The following is a 14,810-nucleotide window of genomic DNA, read 5'->3' as shown; positions in this document are numbered from 1 at the left end:
AATGAATAGAAGTCCATTACTGTATATAGTAACTATTAAGTCTAATATATATACCCTAGTAAGCTATAGTACTTTTTCCTTTGGGAAGGTACCATCTGTGCAGTCTGCAATTTTGTTGAAGAAAGATGTTGAATCTATTTAATATTTCTTGAAAAATAATTGATTTCTGTGCTTTTTTTTTTTCACACTGCATCAAATTAAGGTTGATTACGTCGATTAAGCATCATGAGGTGGAGCGTGAGGGGTGGTTCCCTATTTTTTATTTATTTATTTTTGTTGTTGCTGGGAGTTGGAACCCTATTAGTTAGGTTGCTTAATATATATGCTAAGTACTCTTTAAAATACCAGAATAGGGAGGATGGTGTAGGTTTAAGTTTATTAGATTGATCAGTATTGCTGAACTATGAAATATTTTTTTTGGATACAGGTATAACAGAATAGCTTTAGTGTAGTTGTTGTTTTAAACTTGAGTATGAACTTATACAAAATGCAGCAAGATATTTAAAAAACAGTTTTGTTGATTAAAAAACACTATATCGGATTCATATCGGTATCGGCAGATATCCAAATTTATGATATCGGTATCGATATCGGACATAAAAGTGGTATCGTGCCATCTCTAGTCCTTATATGATGTGATTGAATGAATAGGATTCTTCTCCCCTTTAGATAATCTTTAATTGACTCACCAGATCATAAAAATAAAAACCATTTCTTCCTTTAACTTGCTAATCCTCCCATGAGGAAAGTCATTCTCAGAGTTGGGACTGCAACAGATGCGAAAGAGTTTGACTGACATATAGAGAAGAAATTCTAAAGACAATTTAAAAATAAATCAATAAATGAAGAGAAAATTAACAATAAAGGACCCAAACACAGAGCAGTCAGCAGTGAAAAAGAAGCTAAGTTTTTATTTCTGATAAGTACCATTTTTAGTATCGCTGTCAGGATTACTTACTCTGTGTAACCAGGTAGGAAACAACAGTGCATCTACCCTTCCCCCTCCCCAGCTGTGATCGCCACAAATACTGGGAGCATTCCTTTAACCCACAGCTGAAAACAGGTTAAAAACCCAGAACCGGAGCAATAAAGCAACAAAGAAATTCCTAAAAATGAACCCGGTGTTTAGTTACTATACCTGAAGTGAAAATGGCAGATAAGACACTTTTCCTCAAAGAGCTCGTGAGTATAATAAGTGAAATAAAAGCAGCGGTGAATACACAGCATCCTTTAACCATCAGTTCAGTCAGTTCATTTTAAAGTAGCTGTTTACAGAAGAAATGTCTACTTTTTTTAAAATGTCAGTAATCCGAGAAATTAAATAATTTTAAGGGAAAGAAAGACGACAGAGCTGAAGGTGAAATGGACTCCGTTTGCAACATACTGAAAACACATTTTGAGCATGTAACTGAGGTACAAAGTGTTAAAAGCATCTTTTCTCATTGCTTGCAGGACCATACAGTGAGCTAGAATCTAAGACTCCACCTGTGTTATCACCTCAAACCCAAATGAAGTTAAATGTTATCACGCACTTTTCCCCCCAACATTTTGTGGCACTGAGTTGAGACCAGAAAAGAAGAAATAATAGCACTCACAATTAATATAAAATTACCCCTAACAGCCAGTTTGCATTAGATTAGCACAAAGTGGAAACAATTGGAAGCAGCTAGCCCAGCTTTCTCTAACAGAATTAAATGTTATCCACTGGCACACTGAGTAGCCAAGGGAGACAGAAGTGCTAATTAATAATCTTCCCAGTGATTATGCTAATCTTACCACTGGCTTTATAAAGGTTTTTGAGGTCATATGCAAGGCGCTCGTTGTCAGCCAAATTGGACGAGATACAATCACCATTCAGGACAGGAAGAAAATGTGTATTTCCCCCAACAGTTGGTGAGCGGTTGCATGCTGTTGCTAGGTAAAAATCTGCCTCAAAGAGGGTCCTACTGCAAAATCTCAGAGTGCTTTGGTCGCTCTCAAATTGCCAGGGCTGGATGTTCTCTTCGTGGAAGACACCGACTTGTCTGCAAACACTCGCCAACTACTAGTCAAGCAAAAAAGTGCAAAACAAACCAGAAACTTGGTGAACATTTTGTTAAACTAGCAGTCAGACTAGTTGGTGAGTGTTTGCAGATAAGTTGCTGCTTGATGCAAACTCCATGCAACCACAGGAATCTGGTAGCAATCAAAGCAATCACATGGAGGGCTTTTTCTTTTGGGGGGAATAATTGGGGGGTTTTAACAACCGATTTCACAGGTGTCGCCATCAGCTTCTATCTAAAACTTGTAAATGACAGACAGTCAAGGACAGTGTCCAAAACTTGTGTCCAAGACTCATCCAAGATGGCAAACAAGTAGAGCTGGTAGTCACATGACTGTAAAACCCTGAATATTTGGAGTGATTAGCCAGCATTTTAACATTTTGTGACTGTAGGGGGTGCTGCTGCACTCTTATCTTTGCAGTATTTTTTTTTTAACATTAAGGTTTAGAGACACAGGTTCAGAATTTAGAGCATCTAAACACTGTCAAATATACACCACTAAATACTGAGTGTTCAATATATCCATAAAGCAACAGTTCCCCCTTTAATACCAAAGGCATGAATGTAGTTCCATCTCAACACCCCACCAGATGTGAATGAGACACTTCCCAAAAGATAGATAGAAGAGAAGATATTTCCAAATCCACAAATAGATACCCACTTTTAGCTCACGGCAGAGAAGTCCAAGTAAAAAAGAAAGAAAGAAAAACAAACAGAAACAAAACATTTGGCATCTAAGAGCTCAACATAGAGTCTCACATAAATAAGAAAGAAGAATTATCTTAAGAGGCTGGTATGCATAGTAGTATACGCTTCTGTCTTTTTTTTGTTTTTTTTTTGTTTCCCTAACAGCAAGTTTCCATCTACTCTGCAGTCAGTCAGTATGTACTGTAGCCAGTATACATTACAGTTGTAACAATCAGGCATGTGCTTACAGCAGCTATACAAAACACAAAAGCATTGCTCTTACCAGAACAGTCAAAGCAATTTGCTCCTTTAAAGAGGAGAAAAGCCTTGCTTATCAACTGTATGCTAACACAAGCAAACGTGAAACACTAGGTGTGACAAAACAGTGTGGATTAGCACTGTCCAAAACCCAAAAAAACTTAGGTTCAGGGGTAGAAAAAGCACAATTTCATCTTGCAAATGTTAAATAAAGAATGTAAAGAATCTTTCTCAGTCAAAAAGTGAACATGCCACTGATAAAATAAAAAGGCCGGCAATATTCTACAGCAAGCATTAATGAAACAGCTTATTTGTCTGTCTCCAGCTGTCTGACAGCTCCAATGCAGTCAAAAACATTAGAAACACATTAGTTAGCCTCACTATTTGAACATAGATACTGAGGCTAACTGTAAATACGTTTAGTGCACCATTCTGTTTGAGTAACACTGGAGGGGAAAAAAGTGAAAAAGAAAAAGTAAGTCAGATGAAAATATTTTAAAGAGTTGCATTCTCAGATGAAACGATGTAGATGCTGCGAGACGCAGGCAGGGTTGGGAAGCCAGAGCAGCGTGCTCGATGTGGAAAATCTATAATAATGCCAGCAATGTTTAAGGGAAAAATACTTAACTGCTACTACATTTTCATTTTTACAAAGAGTGGGTGTGGAAAAATCTGAAAATGAGACACCGACAGCAGCTGGACTTCAGCAGTTTCCACTTACAGGAAATGAAAAGTGACTCCAATGTATCTACTCTTAAAGTAGCCTCAGTGACTGTGAGAATAGCATCAAACATCGTGCTACAAGTAGTGCCATAATTCATACACCAATAAAACCACTTTAAAAAAACACTATCAAAGACCATGAAGGCAGAAACAGGGTGGAGACAGAAAACGTACTTGAAGTCAGGGGTCAAAGTTCAGATTGTATGAGCAGAGAAGCAGCACCTGTGGAGAAAAGGCATGAGCAGAGCAGCAGAGAGCGACACGATGTGCAGCAGAGGACGCTGAATTGAGACGACCAGCGACAGACGAAAGCGCCCGTTCCTTACTCGTCCCTTTAGGATTCATGTCCGCTTGCATCCTTAGTGTTTTTGTCCTGAGACATCAACATCTGGGTGTGCCGAGTCTCAACAAAATCAAAGTTTTTTACTGCTATAGAGAATGAATCGTTAATATGAAAACGAGCTTGTCCTTCACTGATGCCACGTTGCGCCACTGTCTCTGAGGAGAAAAGTAAAACCCAACTGATCTTTCTTGCACTGCCTTTTTTTCTTCTTAAAGTTCAGGGTCAGTGAGGTTTCCATCCACTGCTGCAGTCTGGCCACCGGTCCACAGCTCAAGTCTTCTCCGTTCTTCTCCCATGTCAATGGCTATCAGCTGACACTTACAATCCAAACTAACTTTGCCTGCTTAGCTGCTGCAGACCTGGGTCAAGAAGTACTTTTAGGGTTTGTTTCTTTAGTTTATCGGAAAAAGATTCAGACAAACAGATGCCGGGAATCCGATTTAGGATTGCTACACGTTTTTTTCTCCTTTTTAGAGTTTTTGACAACTTTTCCTTTAATGTTTCCGACAGAAGCTAAGCATATTTCTCAGTAGCTAAACAATCTGTAAACACATAATGGCAAAACAGTAAAAATCAAAGCGATTAAGTAGCTGCACTAAACTTGGGCAATGCAAGGTTTTTATAGATTTGTGTGTGATTATGAATAAATTAATGCTTCTTTGATATATTCTCAGACTTGCTGTGCATAAACCCTAATCAGTACTTCTTCACTGAGGTCTGCGACACTTCTTTCTTCAACAGCACCGGATGCTAAAACTTGGGCTGGTAAAGGGCCACACGCCCACTGAGGCACCCCGAGGCCAGCTGGCAGTGTGTTGGAGAGAACTTTGTGGTGAGCACTACGTCACTGTGCGAGTAGATGGAGCGTATCTCCCTGAGGCAGCTGGTCTGGATGGGCAGGCAGTCGACCAGCTCGCCGCAGCGCTCGTCGAAGGCCAGGAGGCGTACGCCGTAGCCGTAAGGGGAGCAGATGAGCCGTCCATCTGGGCTGAAGCACAGCTCCTTGATGTAGCCCCGCCCCACGTTGGCCTCCTCGATGTAGTGGGTAAGGCGGAGGGAGCAACGGGGGGAGACCAGCGGGCGAGTGGGTGCTCCCTCCTGGAACTCATACACACACGTCCACTGAAGAGAGAAAGGCAGTGAGAAAACAGACATACAAGTGATGCAGTTTAATACCAGATGATTAAATACGCAATCGCATCAGCGTCATCACTGGAAATACAGCCTTTAGTGGCCTTTTACTTGTAAGCTGCTTAAAAGTATGACACTGCACTTCAGTTCTACAAGAAAAGTGGTCAAATATACAGCCAGAATTACGCTTGTTAATGGCTAACAAAACTTTTAGAGGGAACAAATATTAGTGAAGGCGTATTTTAGCCTGTGTAGATTACAGAAATAGCTTGAAGAGGGATCTTGGTGGTTTAAGGCATTTTAATAAACAAAAATGTGATTATGTCAGCTTCATGCACCGCTCCATGTTTCTCACCTCTTGGTCATCCGTGTTGCTGGAGCATCGGATGAGTGTGGCCCAGCCTTTGGGATGGAGCTGCAGGGAGGTGATGCAGTTCCCTCTGTCCCTCTCGCCGGGGATCTCTGGAGTTAACACCTCCAGACTGTTTCTGGGAGACAGCCCTACGAGCGCAGTTTTTCATAACATTAAAGACAAAACCTCATGTGTCAGTAGTTTATCCCTTCTATATCATGATTCGCCCTGACCTTCTCTATGAGGGTGGAGCTTGCTGGAGTCATTTCCCTGGCGAGGAGTACAAGCGGATCTGGACGTTGATGTGCCTCCATCTACAAAATCATAAAAGGCATTTATAGTTTTTTTTTTTTTTTTTTAAATAAACACCAACCTAACGCGAACAATCCAGCTGATAAACATGAAGGAACATGAGCAAAACACTTCATTAATTTCCGAATGAGCCTGATCTGACCTGAGCTGAGGGGAGTCCGTCGTGCTCGCAGCATTCGGTAGCTGCCCACCTCTAGGGACTGGGTGAGGTCCAGGTCATGGAGGATGAGCAAGTACCCTGAGGAAGTAGAAATGAGCATCTTGGAACAGTCAGGTGTCAGGCGCATCCTCATTAAGTAGCGAGTGTGGAAAAACTTTTTGTGTGGGCAGCCATCCTCTGTAAACCTATAAATGCAGAGGAGTAATTAAGGTTTAACAGACAGTTAGATTACAATATCTTATAAAACCCTTCCTGTATAGATCAGCCTTGGTGCAGACCCTCAGTTCCATTTCCTCAAATCAGCTGTTCTAGCTCCTGCTCCCTCCCTTTATCCCAGCTTTCTGATTGGTTGCCCTTTGCATACAGAAAGGTCGACCAGCAGGTGGTTTGGGCTTCTGTGGTCTAATATCACAGACGTAATATGATTATCTCAGCCAAAGCTGTATCCTGGAGATGATCATATTAGAGCTATCCACCCACATTAATATCGCATAGATCTGAGACCGGGAAAAACTGACTGAAAGATTTAGTGCAGTGCGAAACCCGAGGTTTTAGCTCATGACTGAAATCAGTATTTGAAATTTTTGTCATTTTTGTATAACATGTAGTAACATATATGAAACTAAATAACTAACTAACTAAATTAAAGCATTTTGATTGAAAGCCAAAAGAAACAAAATCCAGATCACAATAAGATAACCTGGGCATGTTGAAATTGGTTTGAAGTACAGGCCACTTCTAATAAGGATATACTTTATTTTCACCATAACTGCACATGGCACAGAGACACAACGAGCACATGGACGTAAAATAAACATACCGTAGACAATGGCTAACCTGTTAGTGTCCCATGTGATGACATTACCATCGAAGCCAGACGTGACAAGGAGACGAGTGTTGGTGTCATACTCGATGTTCTTCACCCAGCTGGCATGCCCGTGCAATGAGCAAACCTTTGAGTTAAGCTTACGCAGATCCCATAATGCAATTGTGGTGTCGTCGGAGCAGGTGGCAAACAAACGATTGTCCAAAAACCTACAGGGAGAGAAACACAGATTTAGGAAACCCAGTGGATAGTAATTTCGACACAGGTTGACCAATCTGGGGCGCTTCCCTACGCTGCCATCCTCGTGAAGATCTGTGAGGACACTGTGAGGAGCGAGAAGAGAGCTATTCTACACAGAAGTCTTTTATCAAGTGGGATGATGTACAAATGCCACATCTCTGTAAGAACCTGATGCCACTAAAATGAAACTACAGTCCTGTGGAAAAGAAAATACACCCTGCTCCAATTCTATGGCTTTACATATTAGGTGAAAATAAAATTCCGGTTCCTAGCAGGTTCTCTTTAAATACAACTTCCACTGAAGAACAATACATGACACATTACACTGCATCATTACTTATTTAACAGAAACTAAACCAACATGCAAAAGCAGTTGTGTGAAAATCTAAGTACGCCCAATAATTGAGTAGCTTGAAGAACCACCTTTGGCAGCAATAACGTGATGTTCTCACATTCTGTACGACTTTTTCAGTCTCTCACATTGTTGTGGAGGAATTCTGGCCCACTCTTCTTTACAACGTTGCTTCACTTTATTGCTGTGCTTTGGATCTTTGTCCTGTTACATAATCCAATTTCAGCCAAGCTTTAATTGTCAGACAGATGGCCTCACATTTGACTCTTGAATAGTCTGGTATACAAAACAGTCCACGGTCAACTCCGTGACTGCGAAACAAGCCTAAAACATCAGCCCTCCACAACCACGTTGACAGCTGCTGTGAGGCGCTTTCTCTAAACGTGAGCGTGTGTATTATGGCCAAACATCTCTGCTTGGGTCTCTTCTGTCTTAAGGGGGATTGTTCCAGAAGCTTTGCAATTTGCTCAGGTGTTGGTTTGCAGATCTAAGCTGTGCTTATATGTTCTTTTTAGGGAGAAGAGGCTTTCTCCTGACAACCCTTCCAAACAAGCCATAAGTGTTCACTACAGTCCTGTCATAAACTTTAATATTAAACACACTAAAGGAGGCCTTAGAGCCTTGGCTGTCTTTAATATTTTGCTTTTGTGAATAATCTTTGTCACGCTTTGAATATATTTTTCACACAATTTGAAGTCCATCATTCTGCAATGATGGACTTCAAATTGTTTGGAAATGGCCTCATAACCCTTCTCAGATGGATGGACAACAACAGCTGCTTCTCTAAGATCACTGCTTTTGTCTTTCCTCCTGGGGTTTGTTTTAAGACAGTCCTGACTTTCCAAAGCTGCAAAATGACAAAACGTCTGCGCTTATAGAGGTGCTCACACTTGCTAATTATCTATTAAAGAAGCGCATTTCATTGGCTGCTACATACCTGCTCAATTTCTATGGAAGCTGCAAATATGTACTTTGTTTTTCCACACACTGCTTCAGCATTTTGGCTTAATTTTTTTCATATAAATAAAGGCAATGGATGATATGTGTTGTTGTTCAACTAAGGTTGTACTGAAATGCGGAAGGATTTCTTATTTGGCACCTTCAGCTCTTCCATCCAACATCTCTTTCTTGCATCCTCACAGCGAGAGCTCAGACCCAATAAAATGCATCCAAGTAGTTTTTATTAGCCTCTGCATGTCATACTTGATTTAAAGACTCATGCTGTAATAGAGACTGTTTATTATGTTTTATTACCTTAACCCACAGGTCTCTTGCTCCCTTTTACTGAGCTACAGACCCAATTTGTAAAACCTTTCCCCAGAGATTCAAGATTAGAATAATGCACCTTATGTTGTTGACACAGTCCTCATGGGCCTCCGTCAGGGTTTTGATGTGTCTGGATGAGATTGGATCAAACAGCAGGACCTCAGTCTGCTCACAGGCCACAGTCAGCACAGACCTAATCAGAAGAAAAAAAAACAGTTGATCTCTTTGTCCATGTGCGACAAGATGTTATGCAGCAGCAAACGAAAGCATAAGGGGGAAAAGGAGAATATTTTCTCGGTTTATAGGCAATCTAATAAGTAGACAGGATGAATTTTACTTGCATTGACGCTACACTACTCATTGCGTTTTTGCTATAATAATGAGTCACAACAATGTTACTAAAACTGCACAACAAGAATAGGTAAAATTGAAAAAAATTCAAGCGTCAAATGCAGACACAGGTCAAAGTATTGAGTATTGACGAGTATTGTGCACAGCAGCGCTATCACGGTACAGCCAGGACAGGAAGTGTGAGCCCACAAAACAAATGTGACCCAGACTGGCCACAGCTTGACCTGGTTTGTCTGCAGGATTTGTTTCTTACATCTGCTGTCTCTTGGCTTAAGTCCGAGAAGTGCTCACTAGTTGTACAAGACGTTGGAGGTTACATTTTGAGGATATTAAGAACGTACTGTTAAATCATCAGTGAACAAACTGATGGGGTTTGTCTGGAAACTATTTATTATGTCATCAATAAACACCGAGTGAGTGTGTGTGAGCTGAAGTAGGTAGGTGAGGACGAATGTGGCTTTTAAATTCAAGCTTTTAACGCACAAATATCGGGAAATCTCTCAACTTCACACCCTAAAACGCAGACAAACCTTACCCGTCCGGGGAGTACTCCAGGTTAAACACGGCTCCATGGGTCTGAGTGCCCAGGTTAACTGACTCTACAGCCGGATTCATAGAGCGGTACAAGCTTGTCATTGTCCTGAAGTTATCCCGAGCTGGGTCCACAAACACCCCTCGTCTTATAGTCCTGCTCTTCAACCAAGAAAACAGGCTAGCACCCCTGAAGCTGTCAGTGTCGGAGCCACCACCAGTGTCGGAGCTACCATCAGTGCACTTCTTCAGCGGTGCGACGGCCGGTCTGGAGCGGGGCTCTCGCTCCGCCAATACGGGAGACCCCGCGATAGGAGCCACTAGACCCTCGCTGCTCGCGGGGGGTGAAGGAGAAACTCTCCGAGCGATGTCATCTTCCTCATCCGAATCGTCAATGTCAGGGTCTTCCTCTTTGTCGGAGACGGTGCCGCCGTTGGGCCTGTCCCGCGACTCGTCGGCGTCCTCGCTGTCGCTCTGGTGCTCCGAGCTCATTGTAGCTTCTCCAGCGTCCGCACAGACGTTTGCGGTTCGGGGTGCAGGGTCTCGAAAAGTAGGCTGGCCCGGTCACCTAATGAACGCGAACCCGCTGCTTCCTTCACTCTTTTAAGAATCCATTGCAGAGCATTTTAGGTGCATAGGTTACGGTGGGCAAATTTTATTTTGTTGCTAGGTTTGCCAGCGCCTTAACGCCTCCCGTTAAACCACACACATGTTAGCTTACATTTCACCGGAAGATGATGATTACACTTCAAAATAAAAGCACAAATAGCCTTTAAAACTCTACGCGTGTGTCTTACATAAAGCAAAACACAATATAAGTATTGTTTATTACTCCTAAACCGTGCTTCTACTCATTTTTAGCGAAATAAGACACGTACAAATAATCCCGTTTTCTTGAGTACAAACGCCGAGCTGAAACATCCAGGCGGAAGATCCGTGCTTCTTTCACATAACTTGTTTTGTTCGCACCAAAACAAACGCAAACAATGACGTAGTTCCGTTTCCTTTCCCTAGCAGATTGCTTGCTGCCATCTGCTGAATAAGTGGATTTGCTATGTGACAATAGTTAACCACAAATTCATTTATGAATATGACAATATAAATGCGCAAGACTGAAATCTTTAAGGTGTAAATAGCGCAGGAAGATCAACAAAACAAACATAAAAAGGTAACAACAATAATAACAGTGATAACAGTGATAATAATACATCAAGTCAAAAGTCTTGAGCCAATCCTCATTTTTTAATATTTTACAAGAATACTGTAAATAAATGCAGCAATGTTTTTTGAACATGTGTAAACATGCACGGAAATAAGGCATATAAGGCAAGAAATAGATTGTGCAATTCTAAGGAGACTGAATGTCGATGTTTGGTATGAGCACCTTTCTTTTTCAACACAGCCTGAACTCTCATAGGCACAATTTCTAGTAATTTCTTTGAGTAGGCTTCAGGAATAGCTCCAAAGAATTTCTAAAGAATATTACAAGCTTTTCTTTGGGTGTTGGCTGCCTTTTGTTCCATTTTCTGTCACGATAATCTCACACTGCTTCAGTAATGTTGAGATCCAGGCTCCGGGGAGGTCAATCTGTGACTGATAGTGTTCCAGTGTGTGTTTTTCAATACAGGTTTGCTTTTACTACATTGGCAAGTTGTTTGGGATTATTGCCATGCCGAATAATCCAAATGTCCAATCAGATGCTTTCCACATGGATGATGGGTCAAAATCAGCTTCACAGCTGTAGCTTCACAGGGTCTCCACAAGGGTGTGTCCATTCCTCAGTGCATTTCTGGTAAGACTCCTGCTTACCATACTGAGCTATTTTAAAAATCATCTGTTTTCTCATATATCAGATATTTGGAGTAAAATATATGTATGTATGTGGTTTCTCTCTCCATATATATAGCCTTTTACAGGAAGATTCACTGACAAATGAAGAATTAAGAAAATGTCTTATTAAGGAAAATGTGTATTCTGACCAGTTTGTGAAAACCTCCTTAAGACTGCTTTGGTTGGTAGCATATTTCTGTAGTCATAGTTTAAATGGAAATAATGGACTGTATGAACACACATTTAATTCCATTGTGGTTTGCCTTATGCCTTATGTTTCTATTTAGCTAATAAAGCTTATTTTGAGTTTATGTTTGTCTAAGGAGTCCTGCATATTGGGTCTCCACCTACCACACAGCACCCCTTGATAATAATTTCTGTTGCTGCAGTCTTCTGAGGACTTAAGCCTGATTAGAGCTGTTGTGGTTTTCTGAATTGTGATTTCAAACGATTTTCTTGTAAATCTGTGGACATTTGATTTCATGTTCAGCATCCTAATTCCATTCATTCTGTTGGAATTGCATTGGTAACTCATGGAAGTGTTACTGAGTATTCATAACCAGCCACTTTGTATGTACAGTGAGCGAATGGGTTGGTTGAACTAAATAAGGTTGAATTAAATTGACTCATTAGAACTACGTTGGCTCATATTGATCAGAGAGTTAGAACAACAACTAAAAGAAACTTAGATTAACCTGAAAGGAACTAATCAGGGTTAACTGGTATTGGACACAAATCAGGATTTAAAACCAAACCTAAAGTGGGAAGTGAGAGAGATTTATTTTTGGTTTTTTGGGTTTTTTTTGTTGTTGTTTTCTTCTTTTATTTAATTCCTTCTGGGATTTAGATCCAACAACTTAAGTGCCGAAACTGTACGTACACTTCTGTGTATTCCATTTTCCATAAAACAGCCAGCAGTTCAAAATTTACGATGGTCTGTTGTTTGTTACTTCAGGTTTCCAGTATAAACTGCTCTTGTAAATCTAGATTCTGGTCCTAGCGATCTGTAAATATCTACAGTGCTACAATATGTTAACGTTTTTTTTTTGTTGTTGTTGTTTTTAAAGAATATGTTCAATTTTTCCTTCATCTATTTATTTTATTTTTATTTTTTTATCCAAATATGTATAAAATTTTTGCTCTTCATCAGTCTAAATAATGAATATTATACATGTGTTTCTCTTATATTAAACATCTGCTGATATTCTGACCTGTAAGACAAACATAACTCTGTGTTTTTCGTCTATCCCTTTCTTTATTGCGTGAGTCAAACCAGGAGATTGTGACAGATACTGCTAGAAATGTAAAACATAAATGTGCTGCCAAACCAACACATGCAGCTATCAAACCTTTCTTCATTTTAATTCTTAAAATGAATTATTCTTGAACGAAGACACTGATTTGACACATGTAAAAATATGGTTGATTGTGTTTATTGCCCCCTCCACCCATCTCCCTACCATGTGTTCTCAAAAGTGAACAGAGGGTTGGGAAATGATAGAGGAAAGGAAGAAGTGGGGAAAAGAGTTGCAAAGAAGAGGGTAAAGCAAGGGTAGAAGACCGAAAAAGTGGTGAAAGAAAGGATTAGAAAGGAGGAAAGAGACAGAGGAGAGAAAACCCCAACAATCCCTTCTGAGCAAGGAGGAAAAACTCCCCTTAAGCAGGAAGAAACCTGTGGCAGAAGGTTTGGGTGTGAGGGTGAAAAAAGAAAAGAAAAAGGATGAAGAATATATTGGAGAAAGAAAACATGGAGAGTGATGAAGAGGTGGTCGGAGAGAAAGGGAGAGGGGTGATGAGATAGAAAAGAGGTGGAGGAAGACAAGCCTATGCCTCCTCATGATTAAGTGAGGAAGCAGTAGGGTCCCTCCTCCTGAAAGAGCAGAAGCGTTTTTTCTTATTTTTTAGGCACTGTTCCTGGAGCTCTTTCTTCTGTAGGATGAGGATTTTCAGTTCATTGATTGTTCCTGCATTTTGCTCCTCAAATTTCTTGCATTTTTTCTCCAGTTCTTCTAATTTTTCTTGTTTTTCATTAAGCTTTTCTTTCAGTTTTTTAGATTTTGCCTCCTGTATTCGCTTTGCCTGTAGCATCTTTATATCCCTCTGTTGTACTTTGTTGTACATGTCTTCTAACTCCTCATTTCTGCTCTGGATTTCTTGAAGTGTATACTACAGGTCTTTATGTGTTTTCTTCAGTTCTTCCCTTGCACCTGCATTTCATTGTTTTTGCACCTCAAGTTGTTGTTAGGTTCTGTTTTTTCTCAGCATTTCATTGAACCTATATTGCATGTCTGAGCATTATTTTTTCCAGTTTTTCCTTTTCTCCTTCTAGTTCAATGGTTTTCGCATGCATTTCATTATAACATGCGTGCAGTTGTAGATTTTTCCTTTCAAAGTCTTGGAGAATAAGTTGTGTGTTTTTTCTGTATTACTTCCTGTTGCTCTTTCTCTTGAAGCATTTCTGCATTTTTGTGCAGTGCTTCATCAAGCAGTATTTGCAACACATGATGTTTTTCCTCCATGTTTTGGAGTTTACATTCCATTTCTTTCTCCTTTATCTCCTCTTGTTTCTTCTCTTGAAGAAACTCTTTTTTTTTTTCCAGGGCTTCATCAAATTTTACTTGCAGCTTCTGATTCTTTTTCTCTGTGTCTTGGAGAGTCAGTACAGCCCAGTTTGATTTTAAATGGGCCAGACCAGTGAAACTCTCTTTTCTGTCAGTGTAAAGATGTTTAACTAGAAATTTAATCCCTGAGATAATTATATAAATATAATCTAAGAAAAAGAAATTCAGTTTTCAACAATACACTTACACACATCCGTTTTCCTACATGATGAAGTAATTCCGCTTTGGGCTTAAATTTACAGAAAAATGTCTATTAGCTCATTGCACAGACTGTCTTGTAATTATAAAATGGAACATTTTTATTAAATGACAGAATAATGTTTTTTTTTCTTTTTGCATGATTCTGACAATGAATCCACTGTAAAAATTAAACTTCTCTATAGTAGATCATGGAAAAAAAGGTGATCTTCTCTTATTTAATCGTTCATTTTTTAATCATTGTCAAGTATAATTTTGACTATCTGGCGGCGGAGTTTGGCCCTTAGACCTTATGTTTGACACTGCTGGCATGGTACTGTTGCAGAAATAGCAAACACAGCATAGCCTGTTTTAGAGTTTGAAAGCCACAGAGAAATCGACAGTATGCCTCCGTGTTTTTGCTTAGACAATATAGGTCCTTCCCATATCGAGACGCTCATGTTTATCAGAGAATCATGGTTATATCCATAACCTCAAGTTTGTAATGATGCCCTCTTTATTGGGTATGACACCACATCTCCAGTTTACCTAAGGAAGTCCTGATTTTATTGTCCTTACTTGCCAGCCTTGTAAGACATAAAGTATTC

At 40.1% G+C, this 14,810-nt stretch overlaps 1 protein-coding gene across 1 annotated transcript; it reads right to left on the bottom strand.

The window, feature by feature from the left end:
• Nucleotides 1–3,841: 3,841 nt before the first annotated feature.
• Nucleotides 3,842–10,504, bottom strand: wdr32 (WD repeat domain 32). The gene is made up of 7 exons (XM_080871054.1): nt 9,579–10,504; nt 8,772–8,885; nt 6,846–7,043; nt 5,991–6,193; nt 5,770–5,850; nt 5,540–5,685; nt 3,842–5,175 (listed from the first exon to the last, which is right to left on the bottom strand). Exons 1-7 carry the CDS (start codon nt 10,064–10,066, stop codon nt 4,804–4,806), a joined length of 1,602 nt encoding a protein of 533 aa, XP_080727180.1. The 5' UTR covers nt 10,067–10,504; the 3' UTR covers nt 3,842–4,803.
• Between the last annotated feature and the right edge of the window lie 4,306 nt (nt 10,505–14,810).

This window comes from Rhamphochromis sp. 'chilingali' (assembly GCF_963969265.1).
Source record: "Rhamphochromis sp. 'chilingali' genome assembly, chromosome: 21".
Taxonomy (NCBI): Eukaryota; Metazoa; Chordata; class Actinopteri; order Cichliformes; family Cichlidae; genus Rhamphochromis; species Rhamphochromis sp. 'chilingali'.
The sequence above is the reverse complement of the archived record's forward strand: the minus strand, read 5'-3'. Positions and strand labels throughout refer to the sequence as shown.